The sequence below is a fragment of the Platalea leucorodia genome (assembly GCF_965183815.1).
Source record: "Platalea leucorodia genome assembly, chromosome: 1".
In the NCBI taxonomy this organism is placed as follows: domain Eukaryota; kingdom Metazoa; phylum Chordata; class Aves; order Pelecaniformes; family Threskiornithidae; genus Platalea; species Platalea leucorodia.
This window is the reverse complement of record NC_138823.1, coordinates 117,105,945-117,132,457: the sequence shown is the minus strand read 5'-3', so window position 1 is coordinate 117,132,457 and position 26,513 is coordinate 117,105,945. Positions and strand designations below refer to the sequence as shown.

The 26,513-nt window shown below is 40.8% G+C and overlaps 1 protein-coding gene across 6 annotated transcripts in view; it reads left to right on the top strand.

Moving 5' to 3' along the window:
- The window catches only part of ARPP21 (cAMP regulated phosphoprotein 21), a 202,723-nt gene that overhangs the window by 152,988 nt on the left and 23,222 nt on the right, over positions 1-26,513 (top strand). For all 6 annotated transcript variants that reach the window (XM_082334125.1, XM_082334126.1, XM_082334123.1 and 3 more), the window contains 2 exons: positions 2,248-2,505; positions 10,278-10,404. In XM_082334125.1, coding sequence (XP_082190251.1) covers positions 2,248-2,505; positions 10,278-10,404 — 385 coding nt within the window. The remainder of the gene's footprint in view (positions 1-2,247; positions 2,506-10,277; positions 10,405-26,513) is intronic.

Below are 26,513 nucleotides of genomic sequence, written 5' to 3'. Positions count from 1 at the left end.
GGAGGATGATGTTAGGAGCAGAGCTCTCTACCTGGCTAGGAGAGCCTCCAGAAAAATGTTTTGTTGTGCCTACAATAGGAGCTTGTGTCTCCCCACTTGATGTCGAGGGAGCTTAAATTGCTAGCTTGGGCATTGGAGATTTGGGTTATCCCCCTTTTGTGTCCACAAAGACTGGAGAAGAGACCTCTAGAAATCATTATTTTTTTATTTTATATTATTTTATCAGTATACTAAATCCACTGCCTGGATTTATTCCCTGATGATACCAGAACACTTGGAAAACAGAGTAGTGGTGAACCAGGTGCAGAAGGTGTGGTACGTTATGCATCGGGACAAAGCACCAATGGACATGTATAATAAAAACAAATAGAGTGCTCTTCTGGAGTCTGAATCTGGCTTGGTGCTTACAGGGCTATGATTATACTGTTGTGAAATGAAGCTGACATTTTAAGAGGCACTACAAGATTTTTTTTCTGTTGTTCTCTCTTGCTCTGGTAATCTTGTTTATGACTGATTTTTTTTTTTCCCAAGGTAGAGATGCCATGTAGTTATAGTAAGAGATGGAAACAAAGCTGAATGGATCCTTGCAGCTAAAATAATGTTATTAATACCTGGTAGATGAGCAGTACCATTTAAAGGACAATAAAAAATGTTCCGTGCTGAACAGAAGTTGCATATCTCAGTGCTAATTCTCTTGAAAAGTGTCTTGCAGGCATCTCAGGTTGTTCTAGTGATAGTCATGGGAAGGCTGCTTATTTTTAGTTGCTAATTTAATAGTGAAATTTCACCTGAATTGATGTCTTCAATGTATATTACATTATACACACAACATATAAATTATAGGGTTTTGAAGCTCTTGGTCTCTGCTGTGCAAATCCAGAGACATTCCAGGCTCAATGAAGTTTCTTGTAGAATCTCTGTTTGCCATCCAGGTAACGAATATCCTAGCTTTTTAAAGAAACAACTTCAGACAGGCAACTTATGTGCCTGAATATGGATGTAGGATGATGGTAAAGTTAGCAGCATTACTTTCTTACGCCACCTGAAGATCTGCCAGGAACGTATAAAATGTTGGCCCATGGTATCTGCTCTCAGAGTGGGAGAGTGAGTCTCTGTGCAGTCTCTGGCAGTGCTTTCCACAAACAAACTTTTTTTTTTTTTTTCTATTTTAGAGTTTTTTCCAAAAAATACATTGTGCAGGATGGTTTTGGAGAATGGACACCACAGGGATGTGAACAAAATCTAAGAGGCTCCTTTTAAAAAACAGCATGGATGTTCTAAGTGAAAAGCATTTTTATAGTGCTTATTCCCTGTCTGTGAAGGGGTATAAGGAAGGGACCATGATCTGCATATTAGCACATGATGGAGTTTTATGCTGGATTTATTGCTGTATAGAGTACATTTTAATGTGGAGTATTTAAGAGTCTTATGATAATGGCACAAAGGAAGATGCATAGAACCACATTTGTAAATCTTCGACCTTCACAGAGTAAACTTGAGAGCCTCGATTAGTATGGATCTTTTTGCAAGACTGAACAGGTGCTGTCTAGAATCCTTGTATCATTACCAGCATGTAATGAAACTTAGGTCCATTGACTTTATTTGGTACGTTCATCTTACCATAGATGTGTTTTTTCCCCACCTCCAGTCAAATAAAGTACGTGTTTCTTTCTGACACTGAATAAAAAGCCTTGAAATAGCCACGGAAGGCTTAGCTTTTTGTTACCTTTTCTATGTTTACAACCTTGGATTTTCAAAACAGTCCAAAAAGGAAAAGGTCTGCACATGAATCCTACTGACTTCCCCTTGGGATCATTTTGAAACACAGGTGAAATTACCAGCATGTGGTTGGCCAAGGAATTCTGTGTTTGGGGGAAGAGGTATTCATAACGTTATTTTCCTGTCCTTTATATTTAAAATGTCTTCTTTTGAACGCTGTAAAGTTCACTTGTCATTTTGGAATAAGGGGGGAGGGCGGGGGGGCAGAGTAAAAGCCAAAACAATTGGCTTTTATGCTAAGCCATGCCATTCACCTTGCAGTCTGGAAGTCTTTGTCAAAGCATTTATAGTTATTTTCATTTTAATTGCTTCCATTTTTGTAGATATCCATGCAAAGTTTGGCACTTATTTGAGCTGAGTGATTCCTTTCCCCCTTGTGCTCTGTTTGAACCTATTTTGTTTTGCTAATTTGCGTGTCTACTGCAGACATCATGTCTACATCATTTTCTACTGCCTTATGCCCTGCAGCGAGATGACATGACAACACAGTTTAACCAGATGAGCTTGAGTCGTCAATCATCAGGAGACAACCCCGAATCGCCTTCTGGTCCTGTCTACCCATCGCCTATCTTGCAGCAGCCTGCCCAGCAGACGGGTTACATTATGGCTTCCCCAAGTCAGCAGCTTCCCCCAGGAGGCTTTACAGGTTCAGGTCCACCAGTATCCCAGCAAGTGCTGCAGCCACCACCCCAGGGCTTTGTGCAACAACCACCGCCACCTGCTCAGGTAGGCAAAACCTTCGCTGCCAGCTTGGCATGGTGCTCATTATAACGTCAGAAAGAGAATATAAAAAAAAAAAAAAATTATCCAAATCCTAGATTTTTTTTTTTTTTTTCCCCCTGGTAAAAGCTTAGCAGATTTTTAGGCAGCAGGAAACTTGCAAAGCCTCTATCGTTTCCTGGGTTTCAGCAATTCCTTCCCTATCCTCAAACCATTTTCTGAACATATGTTCGTACTCCAGGACACATCTGCACATGAATATGAAGGAGGGTGAGTAAATATCTGTAGTCCTTTTTCCCTGTATATATACCAAAAGAGCAACACACACATCAGCCCAGGTAGTCGTTAATCATATTTAATTGACTTGAATATGTGAGATGTCACAGATCGGTAATTTTAACTGTCTTCCTGAAGACTGATTATGTTTTACTGTTCACTACCAAACATCTCTGCTTGTCTCCTGGGTACCTTTACAGAATATTGAAAGTGATTACTGTCAAGAAGTAAAATGCACAGATGATGTTCTGGCCCATTTTCAAGGCGTACACTTTAAAAAGCCAAATTTCTTTATCCAATTATAGATAACTTCATTTAAACTCTACCTTAAAAGGGTATTAATATCATTTCTCCTGTTTTCATTTTATCTTTTAGATGAAAATATATAAAAAGTAAAGTAAAAAAACCTTCACCGTTTCTTTTAATGTAAAAGTAGTGTAAACCGTACTGGGTTTTTTAGTTTGCCACTTCTTTACTGAAAATCTCCAGTTGAGTTTTGTTAATGGGATTCTGTATTGCCACATTAATGAAGAATTTATACTGTTATCATGTTTTAAGTGGGCTAGAGATCTAGTTAATTAGATCACTAATTAACAATAAAAGAAATCTGAAAACTACTGGATGCTCACATCCCATAGAGGACTGTGACATCCGTAGTTTCTGTAGTTAGAAACTATGCAGCTATTTTTTGAGAGAAGGCTTGCAAAAAATAATTTTTAAGGAGCTGAAGTTCAATATAATGTGATTTTTTTTTTTTAAATTGAAAATACTGCTAGAAAAAGATCTCACTCTCTGCCAAATGTAGCATTTTTAGAAAAATTTTGTGAGGAAAAAACAACCTGAAGAGCAGAATCCCCTGATTAATCCATCTCCCCATCTAGACTGTGCCTCCTAAGTGAGTAAGTAGAGGCTGTCCAGGCTTCTCTCCTCATGTACAACCCCCCAGTGCCCTCAGTGTTTTCAAGCATCATTTAATCAAACCTCACGACGCTTCTAGTGAACCCGATAAATGCGAGCACCTCCATTTTACAAGCTATCACCGCAGCAGGCGAAGCGATGCGTTTCCCAGCCCTGCTGGCCGGGGTTTGCTGCGGGAGCTGAGGGGGCTGCAGCATCATGCTGCCTGCCATGGCGGGGGACCTCGTGCCTCCTCTTCTCCCCCCTTGGCTGAGACCAGGTTTGCAGCCCGCCCCGGGGTCCCTGCTGGACCCCCCCTTGATTGGCTTTGCAGAGGCTGCTCCTGCCTGCGTGTGGCTGAGCCTTCATCACCTGGGGCAGGAGCATTGGATTTCACCTTTGCGTGTGCAGCAGGGTGCTGCTCGTTCTGGTGTAGTATTACTTTGTGAAGCTGTTTTCCCTCATTAATACTCACCCTGGTGCTACTGGAGAGGCAGATAAACTTCTTCAGAGGACAAGTGATGAGGAGGTGCCTTTTCATATAGAGGCTGCTGTAGGACCAGTGCTGCACTGGTGTGTCTAATGGCCACTGTGTTTCTGTTCTTACCCCAAATACAGTACGTATGGGCGCTTTCCTCCTACCTTCTAACAAAGTGAAAAGTTACTGAGGGCAGAAAAATATCTTTTGGGTTTGCAGCAACTTCAGTTATTTCCCTGGGGAATGGTTTGTCCTTGGCGGGTGCAGAAAGGTGAGAAATTCAGCGCTATCAGCTTCCTTTGCATCCACTGCACCACGCGCACCGTTCACCTCTAGCTTGTCGCTATTCCAAAAAGTCCTTGCCTGGTCCAGATACCTGTGTGGAAGAGGGCGCGGGGCGGGGGTCAGTCCCTGCTGCCCATGTGCCTATACCGTGAAAGCGCAGGGGCCGTGGTCTGCCGGGAGGGAGAGGGGGCAGCAACTCTCTGCATCTGCGTGTGCAGATGGGAACTTCTGATCAACGTTTCAAGTTTTAATTCATTCCCTTCAGCCCTAGAATACGGCACGGTGGCTTGCATGCTACTTGTAGCACGTGTACACCAAATAGGCGATCCCTCTTATGGAAAGATGAGCGAAGCTTTGGGAAATAGTAGTTCCTCTGCCCTAACAGCTCTGCTTTCTGCACAGGGTAGCTAGACCCTGACTCCCTGTCCGGCCGGTGGCAAAACATTGCTGTGACAGTGGCTATTGGCAATCTGAATGACCTGTAACTCTTTTGGGCTTAGATGCAATAGTAAGGCTGCTCTCCGATGTCAAAGCAGGTGCTCTGAGGCAGGCTTAAAAAAAAAAAAAAAAAAAAAAAAAAAGAAAAAAGGCAATAAAAATGGTAATGCATGCAGAACATTATGTGATGCATTAATCAATGCAATCAATGTAAAAGCACTTTTATATCTTAAATGTTGCTATTGAATTTATACGAGTAAAAAAGAGGCTTGACTCTAATGGCTAATTAGTTCCTGTAAATGCATTGCTGATAAGGTTCTAGTGGGTTGGCTGTGAGGCCCTGTGTGCTGGTGGAAAATATGAGAGCAAAGAAAACTTGGGTGGAGGTCCTGTGAGTATGATCATTTCCTTTGGGAAAGGAGGAGAAAGAAATGCTCTCCAAGACTACAAACCCAAAGGTACTTTATTTAAATTATTCGCTTTTGTATTAAAGTTCAATTAGATGTGGCTCTACAGCTGCTCTCCAAGATTCTCCCTTCCAGTCTGTATCAAAGCAGAAGCAGACCGAGTTTGAAATTACATGCCTACGAAGTGGTGAGAGGACCCCTTGCATTTCTTTTGCTGCTTCTTTCATCACAGCTGTTCCCCAGCTTGACAACAGAGTCCTGATTTAATAACATGAAAATAGTGTTTGGTCTTAGTTCAGCCAATTGGAAAAACCCCAAAACTAACCAACCAAACAAAAAAACCCCAAAACCCAAAAAACAACCCAAACCTCAACCATTACTCCAGGTGTGCTGAAAGGGACTTTTAGCAGCAAATTCCTGTTTGCTTTCTGTATCTCAAACAGCAAACATACATCTTTACTTTCTCTATTTTCTTCTACTTTCAATTTTCTTCTCTTTCTGATGGTTCTTCTATAGCACTTAGGGGCCCGGGCACTTCAGCAAGGGTCCACGTTCAGTTTCTGCAGCACTCTCTTATTGGTGCTTGTCATTGCTCTGCCTCTGCAAATGAAGAAATGGAAAAACTGCGAGTACTATGCCAATAGGAAAGCATACACTCCTTTTAAAGTTATTTTCACCTCTGACTCATTCTTTATGGAAGCTGTACTGGCAAAATGATGTCCAAAAATGAGATGGCATGAATTCTTGGAGAGTCTGGGAGAAGTAATACACATGTTGAGGGATTTTTCACCTGAATTAATTTTGTGTCATTAATGGTTTTAGCAGTCTCTTTGCAGAAGCCCCCTCCTAGAGACTCCATAGCTACCCTAAGACAAAATCTTTATTCATAGCATTTCTCCTCTAGGGAACTTGTTATGAAAAAGGCTGGGGAGTCACTGCAAGTGAGTGGGTCTTTCCTTGATGATCTTAGAAGATGATACTGGAGAACATGCCTGTAGTTGTACACAGGCCATTATTTTTTGTTACTGTTATTGTAATTATTCTGGAGGCTGGGGGATAGGGAGGAGAGAAAAATCCTTGAAGAATGACTGATCCCAGTCAGTTAGATACTGGGAAGAAACAGTACCTCCATGTGTCCATACGTGACTGTGGTTTCTGTTGTCTCTACTCCCGTTTATGCAACTGTAGCTGCCATGAGCAATAGTGTCAGCATCACTAATCATCTGGATGAAGGTGTTAATCCAAACCTAACTGGTTGTCAGCGATGTTAAGAGAAGGTGGAATACCTGTCTGATGGCAGAATCAAGCTGTAAGTCAGTAGGGAGATAGGTTAGGAAAGTAAAATCAGCCTGAAAGTTGTATAGAATCCTATTCCTACCATGAGGAAATAAGCAATATACCTGTGAATTTGAGGGATGTTGTTAGAGAGCAGTCCAAGGGAGACCCGATCTGGTAATGGGTTTTGAACTGTACGTGGACAGAACAAAGCAGAAAGCCAGTGCTGTATTGAGTTTCTGCCCATCATCTAGAGAAAAAGCGCATTAGAAGGAGGAAAATGTAATGTCCGTTGGTGCCATTTCATGAGTGTCTCTGAAGTGATGTGCCTAGTCCTGCTACAGTTTAAGTTAAATAAAGAAAATTATGTATATGGGAGAAAAAATAGAGGTGCGTTGGAATGGTCCGCCTCCAAAAAAGGGTATTCACCTTCAAAATAAGAATATCCAAGGGGGTAAGGATTGTCTGTCAACTATTTCCATGGTAAAGGGGGGGGATTTTTCACAGTGTCAAGGATTACGATCAAGAAACTATGCTTTGAGACTAAAGACGACAGCGTTTATTCAGGTTATGGTCTTAGAAGGGTATATTTTTCTAATTTTTTTTTTTTTTTTTTTTAGTATAACCATATAGCTGTATTAGCATGCTTGTTAGTGTAGTGGAAACTTCCCGGTTCTGTAAATGAAATATGTTACACAAGCAAAAAGTCCAAGGTTAGATTGTGCATTCACACGGGAAAGCAATTCAAGTATAATTTGGCATTGCAGCAGTAGGCTGCTACAGAACTGTAATGTTTTTTGTTGAAGAGCACATAAGCAGAGGTGTTAGTAACACTGATGTAATGGGAAACTAAAAAATTCCAGAGGGTCAGAGTAGATGACGTAAGTGATACTTGTTATCTCTGATCCCTCTAATTCCACTGTTCACTAAAGTAATATCAGAAAGGACAAATAACATGTTTCAACTACTGATGCAGAGATGTACTCAAGATAAATGAAAGTGGATCCTTCCAAACCCCTAGACCACAAAAGACCTATTTTATCCATGTCTATATTTTACACCAGACCCTTCTTTTAATGTCTGATCTCTTAAGAAAAACAACAAAACCCCCAAACCAAACCTCTTCTTTGCAAGTGATATGTGCATGACTGCTAGCAAATTCATCCATTAATCTTTCTAAATGAAATGATTTTTTTTTTTTTTTTTTTTTTTACCCAGTGCTCCTACTGCTAACATTTTTCAGGCTGATAGATTGCACTCTGATAAGCTTCTAAATGGGGTATATAACAAATGTATTCCAATGAACTGAGAAAATGAGAGAAAGGGAGAAAACCCTTGGACTAACTCTGAGGTGTTATCTGTGTGGTAAAAATAAATACCTGTTTCTAAATTACTCTGAATGCTTCAATGTATGTATATTTTTGTGCTAAGCATGTTCAGCTATAAACCTTACTTCAAAACCTGTATTCTTTAGGCTATGTTTTAAAGTTAATACCTACAGAATCTTTCCACAAGAGATAATTCACATTGTTCTCATATGCTCGTGTATTTTCAAATATCTAGGGGCTTGTCTGCACAAGGAAAATGAGGAAGTTGAGGGTAAATCAAATAAATTTAAGTGAGATTAAGCTGCAGCCAGGAGAAGTGAGAGTATTTCCACAGGGGTTTAATATTCTTTAATTTGTAGAATACGGTAATAGAAAATAAAGAATATTTGAGAGGATGTCTACTCTGTTCCCCTGCTCCAAGGCAGGATCAACTATTTGCATTGACTTTACTTAGGCTGAGTCTTCTCTACTTTCAAATCCCCTATTGTAGAGGTTTCCACAAGATGAGTTTGTCACATTGAACTTGCCTGATCCCTTATTTACACTGCTACGATGTTAAAGAGTGATTTTTGCCCCTGAAATGTCTGGGTCAACTGTCCTATACCTTGTGGCTTTTCTTTGCAGAAAAACAAATTCATCATGGTTTTGTCCATTTTGCAAAGTTATTTTGCTTTTATTACTTTAGTCTCTCACAAAACAAATTACTTAAAGGCAGGCTGTAGCCATTAGGTGTCACTTGGTATTGTCTGGAGGGAGGATAGCTGACAACATTTTCCAATTGAAACGTTTTTGTCTTTCTGGTATTTGTTTGAATCTGGCCAATATTATCTGGGAGGGGTGGGAGGAAGGAAAAAAAAGCGCTATGTGATTTCCATTGATTCAGTAGACTTTGAAGAATGAATGGGTATTCAATCTCTTGATTGACAGGTGATATTGACTGTCAGTTGGTCTGGGGGTTTCACTTCATTAGCATCGCCAAGTCCAGTTTTGCTGATCCTGATACTTTTCCTACCACAGTTACCTATTCCGTAGTCTTCACTTGCCAAATGAGCCATCCATACCCTCTTCTTGCCTAGTCTTTTGTATCTATGCCTGTCCTTTCTCATCTGACATCATCTCTAGGAAAATTTCTGATCTCTCTTATGAGATGTCCTACCAGTATACAAAAGGATGCAGTTACCTTTACTCTGCTAATACTTTATGGGTAGTCAAGTTGAATGAGCTGTTCCAGGAACATTTCTTCCATGCAAATAAAAGTGGCAAAAAGAGTTCTTATTTTTGTATGAAAAAAACCCAAAAGCATTTGGTATGACTCTGTGCATATGTCTAAGTAGGATAAATGCCACACACAAAGAAAAAAGAAATTGTATAATTTATAAAGAAATGCTGACAGATATGGCAGAAGTCACAAGAGGAGCAACGTTTTCCAAGCCTGTGCCCTCTGCAGTTTGTTGATACTATACACTGCTGAACTCTGTCACGTACCCACAGAATCCACTGCAACTGAAAATGAAAAATTTTGAGTGCTTTGAACTTGCCAAGGGTCAGTTGAAAACTGTTTAGCTCAAATATCTGAGTAATGGTGGTATAGGACGTATAGGAAAAATCTTTAGCTCCAGTCACCCTGAAACTTCCATGTTCACCTATGTGATAAGGTGATGTAGTACATGTTGCTCTATAATTACAATAATAATAGAAAAAAGAAGCCTACCTGGCAGAACTTGCTGACTCAATGACTACGCTCAGCTCCTGCAAGAAAACAACTATGATTGTTTTTTGAGCTGTAATTGTATTCACACCAAGTGCGAGAGAGGCTTTACACGGAAACGTTCGTGTAAGAAAGGATGTAGCTGTTAAACAAAAGTGTGAATTTAATAATCGTTTCTTAAAAGTGTTAAGGGCACACACACTCCATCTTTCCCTCTATCTCACTTCTGTATATTTTTACTCCAGGCCATTCTTTGCTTTGAATTGACTGTTTTCTCCAGAGTTCACTTAATGGTTCAACATGTTGTCTATATGTATTATGTTGACGCAGAAGTTGTTGCTTGCATCCATTTTTCTGCAGCATTTGATATTTTACTGTGATTTCTTTGGTATATGTATGTAGCTTTTTATGCATCCTGTACGTTTTTGTCTCTTTTAATTAAAATGCTTTTTCTTCTGTTTCTTAAAGTATCTGAGAAGAAATTTGGGCACTGATAGCCCTTTTCCTAGCAAAGCTGAAAGCAAGCAGCAGTTCTCGAAGAGACACAATGCAAACCTCTCCTCTTGATTACTGTTACCACTAATATGTTTGACTTGAACTCTTGCTTCCCTTCCAGTTTTGTTTTATTTTGTGAATCTTTGAGTTTTAGAGTATGCAGTTAGCTGCTGTTCTCTCTTTCTCTGCAGATGCCAGTGTATTATTACCCATCTGGTCAGTACCCTACCTCAACAACTCAGCAGTACAGACCCATTGCCTCAGTTCAGTACAATGCACAGCGGAGTCAACAGATCCCACAGACTGCACAGCAAGCAGGTATTTACATCTGTTACTCATTTCTTCAGCTGCTCGCAGTGCCTTTGCTGGTGAAACCTATTGGTTACATTTTAATTTTGAATTTGAACAACAGAGGAGAAAGCCAGTCGCTGTTCTGTTTGAAAATACAGTGAAAATTACAGATTGAGAGACCCTTTGCTTGGAGATACCGAGCAATGGAAGAGCGGAGGTTGTGTTCTCCACCACTGCTGTCCTGCGCGCAGTGCCATGTCCTCAGTGTTCATGCTCCACGTGATGGGGCACAGAGAGTGCCGGCAGGGAGCTGGTGTGAGCAGTCACGTTGCATGTTCAAGCCAACCACTGTGGTTTGTCCTTCATCATGCAAACCCCCCAAACCTTTGTAAGACCCTACACGGTGGACAGGTTTGTAGTAATACAGAAGGGACTGGTCGTGCTCCACCACCTTCTGCTCTCCCTGAGCCCGAGGAGCGGTGAGGTGGTCCGTGTGGTTGGTGCCCATTGGGACCGGCTCCCTGCAGCAACGTGCAGCTGGAAGGGGGGCCGTTACACTGTAAGAGAGTGAGTAGCAGGTCTCACAGTGAACCGGTCTCTTTTCCTGCTGTGTCATGCCACTCCTGATGACACCAGAGCAAAAGGGAGGTAGGCAGAGTTGGGCTGGTGCGTGTTGGGGGAGGGCAGGGGTTGTGCTCCTGAAAGGGTCCTTGCATTTCAAGGGAATAAACCGTTCTGGTTTTGGAGATTTTTATTTTTTCTTAAGTTGTTGATTGCGTGTTTCTTTAGTGCACACCTCCCCTCGTAGGGTGTCTCAAACAGTAACTCCAAGGGGGGGGGGGGGGTGTTGGTTCCCGGTACGGCTTGCAATTACAGATGTGCCAGGTAGGACAAAGCATTCCTCTTTCTGTCCGGGTTTGGCAGAAACCCTTCTGAATGGCAAAGCAGGTTCCCTGCAAAGGCATTGATACGAAAGTCTTTTAAGATGCAAGTCAAGAGCCCAGACATGAGACATGAACAAGACTTATGGGGTCATCCAGCCCGTCAACCTGTCTCTGTAATGCGGCTGCTGGCAATTTTGTTCACAATGTGTCAGGCACTCAGGGAAACAAAGACACAGCAAACACAGCTATAACTAAGCAATTGATGACTTTTTTTTTTTTTTTTTTTTTTAATTTAAGCTGTTCTGTGTTCTAATAAAATGAGTGTTGTTTTGGTCAGTGTCGCGGTGGCTGACTGTGTCTGCTTTCATAAGTTTGTATTTATACATTCCTGAGAGAGAAAGGGGTGAGATATTGCACAAAGGTAATCTGTCTCTTCTGACTTCTCCTGCCTGACAGTCTGGTACCATATTTATTATCTCTATACAGCAGGTCTTTGAACCTAAGTGCAAACCAACTTAGACGACATTATCTGGGTCTACTGTGTTATAAAACCATATTCATCAGTTTAATGCTACATCCATAGCATAGTGGAGATTATGGTAAATGAAGTGCACAAGAGATGGTCTGAAGCACTTGAGTGATGTTCTGGAGAAGATCCAGCTATTTGATCTTGAGGAGATTCTAGTTTTAAAGATATATTGTGGCACAGGAGCTGTTATGTTTGGGTACAGACAATTCAGAGATGCAAATGCTAATTTTGTTTCTGTGTTTACTGCATCATTTTCCTTACATGTTTGGAAAACATGAGTCAAGGAGTTTGTGTAAAATCTCTAGCGTGTCAGTCTTTTCCTGCAATTCACTCTTTCAGCTGCCTGCTCAGTTGGAAACATTATTCTTATCTCTTGTTTAAAAATGAAAACATTGTGACTACGGTTTAGACGCCCTGCTGTGGCGATGATTTTAAGCATTTAGCTATTTTCAGATCTTGAGACTTGGCTGAGAACAGATTCCTCAAGCTGGTTCATCCCTTTGAGCTCAGATATATCCTTTCCCATAGTTGTCGTCCGAGCATGTGGTACGCATGCCAGGAAGCAGCTTGCGGTTTCCTACAGATCTTTTCGTGGAGGTGGTATAAGGATCATTTGAATTTATGTTCCACCGCATCCCTTGGCATTTGGAAGATAACTAGCTTTCCAAAATGTCACATAATTTGTACTAAAATAAAAGAGAAATTAAAGTATAGGAAAGTGTATTATTTATGCTACAGATTTATTGCAGGAGGTTCACTGTAAGCACTGAGACACCAAAAAACCAAATGATTCAGTGATGGTTTCAGGTGGTTTCATGCCCAGTGTCGCTGCGTCTGCTTTTCTTCCTGTCAGCTTGCCCACACAGGTACATTTTGCTTCTCATGTGCCCTGTGGCTTCAGCCCACCTGCAAAATGCTCATCTCTTCTGGCTCCTCTTTGATGCCCAGTAGCTGCTTGCTGGGCAGGAGGCAGTGTTATGGCACCAGATTGATTGGTGGCACCTAAACGGAGCAAATAACTGCTAGCTCGTAATGCAGCCTTTCGATAGTAGGGCAGGTGAGCTGGGGTGCACCTCTCCTCTTTCAAGCCACTTATTTTTATGAAACTTTAGAAATGTCATGTCTTTGCAGCTTCCGTCTCTGTGTCAAATGTGATAGAAATTAGATGATGAGCTCAAAAAGTTACTCTGAGGGTTATTTGAGGGAAAACTGGCAGAGTAATCACAGTCATTTAAAAAAAAAAAAAACCAAACAAACAAACAAAAACAACACAAAACCCCCCCGTTTAAATCTTCCTAGAAACTGGTACATGACTGGAAAATGGCAACCAACAAGCGAGCGTCTCAAACTGCAGTTTCCCTTCCCATGCAGACTTAGCTTCAGATCAGCATGTGAGCAGGTTGTGCAGGAGCCAGGGATAACTAGGGGCAGGAAAATAAAGACGTGAAGGAGAATAGCTGTGGCGACACAGAGTGCAGGTCAGGAATATTGAGGATGGGAAGGGGGAACAGATGGGAAGGAGGCAGATGAAAAGATGATTTCTGAAATGGTTTCCCCAAAGACCTTGCAACACTTGCTGCTGCTTCAGAGAGAGGACGGCTGCAGCGCAGGCAGGCCCGTGGGAGCCCAGGCTGTCTGCCTGTACCTGCCGGCTGGCTCATACGGCAGCGTGAACAGGGAGGCAGCTTCAGCCTGGCAGCTCAGAAAATGTTTTATTAAAATAAAAAAGTTTGCCTGCTTGGAGAAGCTTCTGGAAGCTTTCAAAGCAGCAGCGAGGAGTTCAGATCTTACTTTCCCCACTTTGGGCTGCAGAGGTCAAAGTTTGATCTAATGCCAGCAATTTGTTTTCATTTTTCTTAGAAAAGGTCTCTTCAGGAGCAGAGCGATATTGATGACTTTTACAGCAAACAGCTAAAGTAAAATGTCAGTACAGCATCTGTGGTGGCTAAGGGAGCCTGTATTCCCTCGTGGCTCTGGAAGGAGAGCAATATTAAGTTAAAATGGCTCCAGGGCAGAAAAAAAGATGAGCTCACCTAAAATTAGATTAGAGCTCTGGCAGCAATAAATCATTTGCAGAGAAGGACGAGAACTTTTTTGTGTGTTTATTTACCTTTTTTATTTTTAGTTTTTTTTCCTTAAGTGCTAGCTTGTATGAGAACCTAAGTGACTCATTTCAAGCAGAAGCCTGGTGCAAAGAGAGTTGTCCATGAAGACTGTATAAAAGCCTCTGCCATTTGAATTACGTTCGTTTCTGTTCAAGCCAAAATGTGGTATCTGACGGCGTGGTAGCATGGTCTGTAAACAGAAATACTTTTATTTCACTCAGATACATACCGTCGTTGCTGCTCTTTGTTATGCTGCTTCTGCACCATTCTTGTGTCCAGTCCCGTGCAATGCAAAATTTTTCAAAGTGTTGCCGTTGAGTGGGGCCACAGCGTCAAGCCGGTGTCTGTCACACCATGGTATGCGTAGGACATTGCAGGTGGATTCTTAGGACATGTTCAGACAGCTGTTCGCAAAAACAGCATGCTTATTTTTTCAGAGTATTTGGGTATATTGCTATTACTCATTTCTGCACTCTGTAACAGGTGATGCTTAAGATACTGTGAAACGCCCAGTTCTGTAACCACACAGAAGAAAATATTATTTCTGTATTCCCATCTAGCAGTACTCTATAAATTGCACGTTTAGCATCATCAGTATTTCATTCTTCAGTAATTATCTCTATATTGATAGTTTTGAAAGCTTTCAATCCTACTTATTGTGTTTGAATAGAAAAATAGAGATATAGTGATGATAAATCAGTAATGACTTGTATTTTATCATGATAGAAGAAATCAGCAATGTGTTATTTTATATCTGTGTCTCTATTTTCTTTCATTATAGCAAGTGCTGTGCACTTCGAGGATTTTTCATCTTTAAAATGCTTCATAAACATGAGCTGGATAAGTACATGAGTATTACTTTGGGATATGCAACTGTTCTTATTGCCATTCATAAATGAACAAGCTGCAAAAATTTACATGATTTTTTCCTACTTTGGTTTATTGTGGTATGTCTGCCTCATGTATTCTAGATAATTTCATAGCGCAACAGAAATTTTATGGATAAAATAATATTTAGATTCTTGTTTGGGTCATAGTTCTAACAGGCACTTAGCTTGGTTGATCACAGAGTTGTAAGGTAAAAATCTGTGGCATGTGTTTTGCATCAGTAATGAAGATCATCTTTTGAGGAGATTAAAGTTAAGACCTATAGTATTTGGTTGAAAAATCTTCCAGTCAAAAGTTTACACTATTTCCAGAGAAAATAAATGGTATTTGGCATAATTGGATGGTCTTGAATTCCTGCAATTAATGTAATGATTTTAAGATTTCTCATACATTTGAGAATCAACAAATGTTGCCCTTGTAACTTGCTTCAGTGCCCAGGTAGCAGGAGAAGGCTCAGATTGCATAGGAAATCTCCGCTTTTTCCTAAAAGCAGAATAGTTGGTTGTGTACAGTAGCACCATGGGCAAAAGGAAGTCGTTATGTGAGGGAAGTATATATCTGAACACTGCCTGGATGTAGAGTCCTTTCTTAATAAGTATCCATGGACCTTCCATAAACAGCAAATGTTTGTCTTGAAGGAAAGGTAATATTTCTGATGGAGTACTGTATTATTAGCCTTCACAGCTTCCAGTAGGGAAAAAGAGGTAATTGTCTCTTTAATGCATCTCTGAAACAAATTTTAAGCAAAGACAAAATGTACCTTAGGAGAGTCCATAAATTTGTTTAGGTAGAAATCAGAGTCAAATTGACAATGAAATACTGAATTCTTGCTTAATTTAATCATTTAGGTGTCAGTATAATTGAAGAGTGTTATCTTCAAGTCTCTTTCATCCTCTTTGTCTTCTGAAAGCATTTGTCACTATAAACTGATACTGAGAGGAAAAAAAAAGGGGGGGGGAGGGAAATGTGCAGCACTAAAAACAAAATTGGTTTGTTATCATGGCCATTAGAGAACCTTATAAAGAAAGATTGCAGCTTTCTACCTTCATTAGCAACCTGACAGGAGCTCATGGTCCATGAGAGATTTGTTTGCATAATTCCATCTATAATTTCTGTGCTTATATAAACATAAACAACTTCAATTTTTAAGTATCTAATTATCTGAAGAAACTATTTCTCCAACAGTAATTGCTTACCGCACTATTGAAACAGATTTGTACTGAAGGTGTCCATCTGTGTTTAATCCCATATTTTTTTACAGCAGATACTGCTTCTCCTGAAAAGCCTTGCAGGGGCCACGCGTCTCATTTTTACCGGGGCTTGGTAGGAGTGGGAGGGACAGAGCCCTACTGTTTTAGAAACTTAAGCGTAGTGCTGCTTAAGTTACATCATCATTAATGTTGATGTAAGGCTTTGAAATTTAAAAGCGTTTTATTAAATGGTAGGGCCAGATCAAGAAGGAGTTTGCAGCAATTGCCGTAGGAGGCCTAAGTTAAAAATTGTGATCTTGAAGCGATCCACACTGATATTATTAGTTTCTGTCCAAGTATTTTATGTTTTAAGAAACTTAAAGCTTTACCTACAAGTGCTTCCATTTTGACAGTACTGAGTGTCTCGGACCAGGAGCATCTGCAAGGCAGAGCTGAGCGCTCCTCCTGCCAGCTGCCTTAGAGACTTCTTCTGACGGGTGTGCCATGGAAGTGCCTGTAGTGAACCTAGGGGACTGCTCTTCAGCCTTGTTCAGTTTGTGTTGGTTTTGGTCCCCCCCTGTCCCCCCCCAATCACATCTGGAGGAGGAGGAGCCCTTTTTTTTTGATTTGATTTTATGATCTGGTTCCAACTTTAGGCATTCCCATGATATGAGAAGCCCGGATGCCTTGGCCTGAGAGGGTTTTAACCCATGTGCACTGCAGGGGAAATGCTCACCAGGATCTCTGCTGTTCAGAGACGTTCTCCATCTTTCTTATGGTGCTTTCTTTAAAGGTGTAAAGAAACAGAGAATTAAGTGCATGAAAAAGAAGGGCATAAAGCAAGAAAACCATTTAGTTCTGATTATATATTTTATGCTCTTTTTTTGCAAGTTTAAGGTCTTGCTTTTATAGTATTTCACTATTGAATCATGGTGTATGATTAAGATTAGCTCCAAGACCCATCCACCTCCTCAGTATTTCCTATTAGCTTCCCATAGGGAGTTTACTACCTAGAGTTTTGCACCTTGGATTTCATTCCCCTACTGCTGGAGGAGGATTCTGTGACTGAATATTGCATTCAAGACTTTTCAGAAGCTTGCTGGGAGAGCCATGACTGGGGCTTAAAAGTTTTTAAATTTCTAGTCTTAGAAACACTAAATCCTGTTGTCCTTCTGACATTAAGGAATAGTGCTGCACCAATACTGAACCAGCATTCAGCTTTACAGAAAATCTGTAATTTAAATTAATAGCAGAATTAATACTATCACACTCCCTGCAGCGTATTTGATTCTGAAAATTAAAAGGCAAAATCACTTTTGTCAAAAAGCTTTGTTCTTCCTCAAATGACTTGTTTAATTATTCAGCATTCACACCAAGAGAGAGCAAATATTGAGGAAAGAGAACACCAGTAGGCTCAACAGCCGTAAGAGTCTTACGACAGGCATTTATTTGTGGTTTTCTTTCAATGCTTCTCAAGTTTTATTCAACTTCTCTAGCACTAATTAAAATCTAAGCCATTTCTGACAGTGTTCCTAGGGTTTCACACTAAGATACAGATTTTTTTTTTTTATTTTATGTTTTGGGTTTTTTTGGGGGTTTTTTTTAGAGAGAATTAATACGTGTTAATCTCATGTCAGTTAATGTACAGGAGCAAGCAGAGAGAGAAAAGATTTCTAACAGCATTGTGCAGTGGATAGGACTTCAAAATAGCCTCTGTAAAAATTGCAGAGGCCACACTAAGATGTAGAGAACACTCTAAGGTATTCAACAATGTCTACAAAGAATCTTTGTGTTTCTCTCTTTTCTTTGCCAAAAAGAGTCATACATCATCTCTATTGCTAATTCTGTGTTGGATCAATGCACAGTGCTCCCACTTCTGCGGTGGAATTTTCCAGCACTGAATAGTTGAGAGGTTTATATTGTAGTCCTTGAGAGCAAAGACAGATTTCATCTTTTCTTTTTTTTAGTTTTTTAGTTTTTTATTTTCTGATACCATCCTGCCATTTCTAGAACTAGTGGAGGCCCACCATCGACAGAAATGCTAGGCGGCCTCTCTGGAGGGGCAGAGGCCATCTCCATCTCTGCTTCAGGCACGCTGCTCACAGTAGGTCTGTAGGCTTTGGGGCTCAGTTTTCTGTAACTTTCCTGCAGACAAAAGCATGCAACGGGATGGAGAAGTGCAGGAGGGCTTTTGGGTCTAAGCTAATAATTGAAGAAAGAAGAAGAAATACTCCAAATGTACACCAGATATCTGCACTGCGGGGTGGGGCTTTTGCCTTACAGTTGCAATTGATGGACGATATGAGAATCAGAGCATGCTTTGTAGTTGTAAAACTTACAGGACACTTATTTAGATTGGCAGAAGAAGTGCATGTGTGAGTATGAGCTGCCTGGAAGAAGGGCCACCGCGCGTGTTCAGTGTTAGGGCAGAGGAACTAAAGAATGATGTCCCAGTAACTGAAGCGATGTTCTGCTGGCCAGCCCTGATATGTAAAAAGGTCGTGGTGCCTTTACCTGAATTTTGTTCAACCTTTGTTACAGTCAGTTATTATTTGCCTAAACTGTCTGCAAGAACAGCATCCCTCTGTAATTGCAAGGACATTTTCATTTTGATTCACCAACGTTAGCTATATAGATTGTATGCATTTATATAGCAAGTGAGCAATTGTCTTAATTTCTCTTTTGTTTGTTTGCAAGTGAAATAAGGCTGAATTGGGTGTGTGAAGGAGGCAGCCCTTGAGTCTTCCCAAAGAAAGGAGCTGGTTTCCTTAGCAACCGGCAAGGATACGTGATACCTCTCCAAATAGTTCTTCACCTCTTCCCCAGGTCCTGCTCTCTGTTGCAGCTTGCTCATTACGCACCAGAGCAGATAGCATTCCTGCAGCATGAGCTAATTGCGATGCCTGATGGCTGGTAGCTGTCATGGGTATTGGACAGAAAATAAAAAAAATTGAATTTGCTGTCTGAGTGTCTGGTTCTAACAACAGCTTGATTATTTCTGTTATTGCTAGTGATACATAGTCCCTGCTGAGGTTTCACTTCCAGGGGGTATCGCTGGCATTTATCATTATGAACAATAAGGATAAACGCAGGTTTTCTTGCTGCAGAGTCTGGCGAGGGTTCCCTCATGGCTGATAGAATGTAGATTGAGAAGGGAAAGAGGTGATTCTTTACTCAGCCTTTGCTGCCAGTCTAAAGACCTAGCTGTAAATGTGAGTCATTTTATGTTAATTCACTCCAGAACCGACAAACGCAGGTTGGTTAATACTATTCAGAGCTTCTGCTTCTGCTTCCGTTTATGTGCTGGTGGCAAGACGTGACTATATCCTCATCAGGAATGTTATTTTCAGGATGGAGAGAAAAATAAGCACGCTACTGAATATGTTGAACTGAAATTCATTTTTACAAAATGTTCTTTTTAACCTAGAGATTTCCATGATGTAGGACTTTGAATCCCTAAGCCAACCATACCTGAATAATGGGAATTTAGATAAGCTTTTGCCCCAGTATATCTGGAAGGAGATGAGATTAGAAGTACTTTACCACAGATTTTCCTTCTGGGTTTTTTTTACGTATTTAATTTAATTTTTATTTTCTATGCAATGTTCAGGATCCTAATGTCTTAGCAACAAATACAGCCTTTTGACTACCATCATACAAGCACTTAAGAACAAGGAAAGGAAGACAGGCCAAACTGTGTGATAATGATTATTGTACCATAGCCATGCCAAGGAGCTACAGCTAGCCTTGAGAGCCCTCTGGGCTAAGAACTGTATATATAAATATGAAGAGATCTTCTTTTTCACCCCTGAGATGCAGCAAAGAGCTTGCATCCAGGGCTAAAGGAATATTAATGTAGGAGCCTTAGTGGCCATCCAATTCAGGGCTATTGTCAGTCTCGAAGTTCCTTAGACAGCTTAGGTAAAATAAGAAAAAGAAAGAAAAAGCTTTTTCTGCGGCAGCTGTTTATTCATTCATTACCTGTAAAATGCTGGGCACCCAAAATTCCCACTGAGTGCTGAAAATGGTAAGTAGCTTTTGGGATCATACATGTAGGATCCTCATGTGTGGTCACCTAAATATTACTGTTTGGAATAAATCATGGTTTTGCAAGTGTTTGAATTTTTCATCATCTTCAGTCTTGGTGTTCCTTATATTTGCGTATACAATGAAAACCCACAACCATAATGAGAACTGAGTGGACTTTGCCTGTAAGTAAGAGCAGTCTTTTGCATGTTGCTAATCATTTCTCTCCAAAAGACCTTAGCCCTGTGGCATTACTTAAAGAAAAAAAGAAGGGGGCAGGAAAAAACCCCAGCCATTTCTAAGCAAGCAAATATTTAGGCTATATATATGTATCCTTGCTCTTTTTGTCAGCCTGTGTTATCAAAACAATTTATTATATGCTTCAGCACTGTCCTCGGGGCTTCCAAGTAGCATGCTGGTAAAACAGAACATCTTCAATAGCATCTGCTCAACAATGCTGCGTTTCCAGTTTGCTCTTTGTTGAGAGCTACTTTTCATTCACCTGAGTCTGCAGGAGTGCAGAAGACTGGATTTTTACAGGTCCTACAAAGGAACCTCTACAAATTAAATTTTTAAGGTTGCCAAGTACCACTTTATAGAATAAGCAAAAGAGGGTAAATGTATTAAATTATAAGAAGCAATGTGCTACTTCAAAATGATTGCTGCGTTAATAGTTTGTATCAAATGGCAATTTTAATTCTGCCTCTATTGGAGAAACAGAAAGCAATTAATCTTTTGTAGCACGTTGTGAAAAATAAGGGCTTAAGCAGGATCTCAGTGAGACTGTTCCTTCACTTAACCTTGAGCTGGGCAATAAATAATTATAAATGCAGCTACATCACAAGGCAAAAGCAATTTGGTGAAATAGAATTATCATATAATGCAGGAATTAGAAATCTGAATTAGGTTTCCTGATGTTCTTTGTTCCAGAAAAGTATGAATTTGCCTGTGATTTATGTGTAAAAGAGTGGAGCCAGGTTTTACAAAGCACCTTTTATACCCAAGCTATCACCAAATTATTTGTATTGCAGTGCTGGCATAGGCAAATGCTCTTGTACTCTCTCAGCTATAACTCACACAGAGCCTCTGATGATAGGACTTGTTTTATGGAGGGAGAAGGTGATGTCCAAGGTGCATGGGTGTATTAACATCTTTCGAATAATTTCCTGCTCTTCATTCAGGGCACCATATCTTCAGTGCTGCCTTCCGTGAAATTTTCAGTGGTACCGCATCATACAAAGTTTCTGCTCCATTGTGGCGAGCTGCTGAGGAGACTAAAGGTACAAATCAGAGCTTCTTTACCCTCAGCCTCTCTCTGCTGCCCGCGCAGCTTCAGGGGGCGCCTTTCCCCTCAGCGGCATGCTGCTGTTCCTTACAGCTCCCATGCATGCCTTGTGGATCCCAAAGCAGCATCGCTAGCTTTGCTTCACCTTGGGGCTTTTCAGACAGCTCGGTGGAAGCTGGTCAGTGAAAGGATCAATGAAGCATATATGACATGGGTCATCAGTTCATATCATGGAGCTGTGTGCAGGATGCTCTGATAAGGAAAGGCAATGGATGTGGAAAAAAAATATGCAGGAGGAAGTGAAAGAGCTGTATTTTTCTGCTCCAGAAGTGTGCTTCAGCATACTGGCCCACTGGAGCAACAGACAGGAGCCATTCAAGCCCCTGGCTAGCTCTGTAAAAACGGGAAGCCGTGAGTTTGTTATGTCAGGATCATGTTAAGGAAGAAAACTTTCCTAAGTAAAATAATACAAATATTATTCTGCTTTTCTTTGAATCGCTTATCTCCGTCTCCCAGAAATATGGCCTTGCAAAATAAGGAGCAAGAAACTTGTTGCTAGGAAACATAGCTAGCAATAGCAGTGGGTTTGTGGGGCATTGTCCAAAGCCCTGTTGAGTCTGCGCACTGGTCCCACTAATTTCAGGGAGATGCCATGTGTCTGCAGTGAACCATATTTATAATTCCACAGTGGAAACTTCACAGTGATACTCATCTGCTTGTATTGTGTCCATGTGTCGATAGTGAGCTATGGAGTGTTTACAAACTAAACTGAGGAGACTTCTTAGTCTTTTATGAAATGTAAAAAATAAATGTAATGTGTAATTGTGCACACTTTCCTAGTTCCTTATATGCAAATTTGAGACTAACCAAATGGCTACAAAAGCTAATGTGGTATGCTTCAATTTGACAGAAGTTAACAAAAGGGAGGGTAGCTTCTACTTCCCCCCCCAATGTATTTACTTGTTACATTATAAGGAAGAAAGTGGAAGTGCAGAAGTATTCATATTTATTAAGAGTTGTAGCCAGGTGAGCAGTATGTGGTAGGACTGAGTCGTCTTAGTCCTCAAACCAACCAGTTTTCTGACCAGTTTGAAGCCTGGAGGAGGGCACAGTTAGTCCAGTTTCTGTCTGCTCATTCTACTCGGTTCTGATTAATATGTTATATGAGTTTACAGTGGTGTTTGAAATGCATCAGGCAGCTCATTTGTGCTATAATATGGCCCATTGTGTAAATATAAAATGATATGATTTATTGGAGAAACAGGTGTGGGCACGTGGAAATACAATTTGCCTTAGAGAGTTGTTTCTAATTGACTAGTAAAATGCTGTTTCCGAGTAGGCTATAATTAATCAGCAAGAACTCTTTTCCTGAGTTTCCTCCTGTAAATGAACAGACTCAGCACATTCATCAAGTCGAAACTGAGAAAATGAGAGGGGAAACAGCCTGAGTCTCCAGTGAGCAAAGCAGTTGTACTGCCATGAAGCAATCCCAGCAGGGTGGGTGCTTTGCTGAGTGATCGCGACACTGACTTTGAAGAGAAATCCTGAATTTCTCATTTCTCATAGGTTTGTTAAAGTTTTAATACACTTGCAGTGGCTACTGCATACCAGGAATGTGGCTGAGGTGGGTCGAGAAGAACAATGGCACAAAAAATGGGCTGGTAAACCAAAACGTTTCTCTGGTACCTCCTTAAGTGGTCTCACACGTTCTCTCTCATCTTCTTTTCATTATGTTGCGGTGTGCAAGTACATCGGTAGTTACTGTAATAGCTCTAATCACGCTGAGCTCACTAAGCACAAAAATGAATGTCAAAAACTTACGCTGAACATCCATTTTACAGCAGCATTGTTACAGTGTTTTCAAAACCTTTAGGTCTGGAGATGTGTAATCTGAAGGTGAAACAAGTGATAACCCAGATTTTATAATACAGTGTAGTCATTTGAAAATCTCAGTTCGTTTTGATCATCAGAAGTGTGATCTAGCTTGATTTTTGTATGTATTGTGCTGGTGACAGACATGTCACGCTGAGAGGTGGGCGTTCGCTGTGCACACTGCGCTGGTGATGGAACAGGGCTGAATGCCGGTAGATCTGCTGTGCAGGTGGTTGATTTCAAGACTCTGCCTTAGTAGATTCAAGAATATCTCATTTATCTTCTTGTTCAGCAATTTGGGAATGAGATTTATTTTTTAATACCCGGAAGTCAAAGGACTCCCGTTGTTCAGTGCAAGGTCCATAGAGCTTACTGGTTAGAGAAAGATATCTGCAGGGAAGGCAGGGCTGCCTGGATGTGGAAAAGAGGGGAATGTTTGGGTGTCCGTTACAGAAATCAGCCCTTAGAAAACCACCTGCTTAATTTGCAAGAATTGACTTCTCTTCAAAAATCTTAAGAACTAGCTTGTTGGAGCGAAACCCAGAAGTCCAACAGTTAGATGGAGTCGTGTGTATAATTTCATAGTTGGCTTGTGCTGTAAATGAGCAAAAGCCGTAATGTTCCAAATTTCTGTTCAGTTCCTTAGGTGAAGGTCATGTGTGATGTCTTTCCAGTGGTTTTGAAACTAGGATAATTTTATACTCATTTTTGAAGAATGCCCATGAGTTGCTTAAGAAACTGCCTTTGTCTTGCTGTGCAGTGAAGGTGCTAAAAGCACTCTTTTAGGATTCAGTATATCAGATGAATTTTTACCTTTGCTCAAAAAGTGGCTATCCAAGCATTATCTATTGCTTTCTAGTGTCTGAAGAAGGACAGAACTAAGAGGAAGATACTGAATCTGTCCTTTTTAAAACCTTGTTTCTCTAAACACCTGCAATTTCTACAATTCACTGTATATATCATACTAGAAACACAGACCTGCGTTACTGGCATCCTTGGGAGGAATTGTGTTGGCCCCAAGAGCTGCCCCTTGTTGCATAAACATTGGGGACTTCCAGTACCAGCAATTCGATCTCGTTTAAAAAGGACTTGAGATTTATTTTTTTCTTGGAAACAATTTTGTGAGGTTAAGAGTGGTCACTGTATGATAGAAGGAAAGGTGAAATAGGCAAGGCTTATTGAAATAGTTCCCCCAATTTGGCTGCTTTCATGTGAAAACCAGCTGTCTTCTTTGACTTGTGCTTTTTTTTTTTTCCCCCTGCAGTGGAGCTGTGGGCCACTGCAGTGCATGCTTACATCTATTCCTGTTCAAGTAATCATTTCAGGGATATGCGCCCCATCTTGCTCAGTAGGACTTGCTTACATGTTTAAAATGCTCTCCTGTTATAAGAATTATTTTTTTCCTTATCTGAGGCACAAGCATGAGCAGAACTGAGCACTACTGCTTCCTAAGGGACAGTGGATTCTGTTCTGATCCCAATTGACCAGCAGTTGATTTCTTAACATCTTCAACACCCATGCTTTGGGATGACCTAAAGACCAGATAAGTTTGTGTGGAGCTTTTTTGCCTGTTTATTTTTCAGTATGCTTTGTGTCAATCTGTTTCTTTCCGAAGATGAACGTCCTTTGTACAATTAACAAAAGCCCAACATGTGCGACTTCTGCGTACGAGGAGAACGTGCATAGGGCGGGTACATTCTTCCTCATATGATTAAACAAAGAGGAAAGAAAACTTGTGTCTTCAAGCACCAACGCTCCTCAGGGCAGGAGGTTAACATTTGACAAGAAGAATGCCCTTTTGAGGTGTCCCAGCAAAAGCAGATGCAGATTTCATCAAGGCCTGATCTTTTGAAATTCACTTCACCTACTCAGCATACTTCTCACGGGATTTTTCCCACAGCTCATAAATGTCTACACGTGTGTAAGGGCTGAGGTGAAGTCTTTATAAGTTGTCAAGCTCAAAACCATTTTGAAGTCCTCCTGTGGTTCACAACATTGAAAATATGAAGATTAGAAATTCTGCTGGGAGGCACTTCAGCAATTTATAGGGCAAATTCTGTTGCAGTATGTATGATTATTATGTAATTTAATACTGCATCTCATTTATACATGCCTAAGTCACTGGAATTAAGGTTGTAGGGGCTACTATTGCATTGCCTTTTCCTGATTTCTGAATATTAACCGTGCCACCCCAGTGCTCTCTGAGGCTATAGGGACACAAATGCATTGACCCATGTTCCAGTTTTAAAAACCTGGAATGTGTGACCCCTTAAGGCAATGCAGCTGTAGCCAAGCAATGACAAATTTCTCACAGTTTTCAGTGCTTGACTTTCATTTTGAGGGCCTGCGTGTCTCTGTACAGATGCGTACATGTGGTTAGCTCCAGATTTATTTCCCCAGCGTTTTCTTACAGGTCATGCATCCCTAGCTTTAGGAATAACTGCAGCTCCCTGCTCAAGGGTCCTTCGGTAGTGAAACTGCTGTGATCACACTGTGGAAGAGGGGGGCTGGTATGAAAGGAGCCTTGGGGGGTATGGGACTTCTCTTTACTTCAGACCTTAACCTTCTGCTGGTGTGAGCTGACATTTGGGACAGGCGCATCTGCACAGACCATCCTGCACCATCAGATTTCTTATTTGCGTGCAGGGCTTGGGAGAGCACAGTGCTGCTTGACTGAAGAGTGTGTGTAGGTTTTCCATCCTGGCAACTTCAGTATCTGGTCTGAAAAGCAGATTATTATCGATTATTATCTACTGAGTTAGAATTGTATTTGTATTTTGGCAGTACGTGAAAATAGAGCCTTAACAAAGAGATACCAGTTGTCCTTGCTTAAGCAATAATATCGATCCCAAGAAGATAGAGAAGCTTTTGTCTTCTTGTTACAAAAGATTGTTATCTTGACATAACAGAAACTGAAAAATTGAATGTAATATACGGGGGAATTTTCCTTTCATTTGAAGGGCAACGCTGCAAAAAGACGCTTTACAGTTACTAGGCTGTAAAAGGAGATGGTAAAATACCCTCGGTTTTTATACGGTATTTACCTTTTATGGCAGCTTTCCAGAACCACTGTCTTAGGCCTGGGAATCCTGCTACTATTTTCCTCGGAGGCCTAAGGAACCTGACATGTATGGAGTATTTCCAGTTTTCGTGTTAACTTGTTATTTGTGTTGCCACAGTTGCTAGAGCCCTCGAGTAGAGCCATGGCAAGGTATTATTGAAGACCTAGTAAAAAGGAAGAGGGGCGGAGGGGACTATGTGCCTCAGCAAGTTTCTGAGCAGTATGGAGAAAATGGAGAAAGGGAGACAGCAAAGAGCAGATGGCACCAGCAGAGACCCCCTTATCTCCTTTCCTTT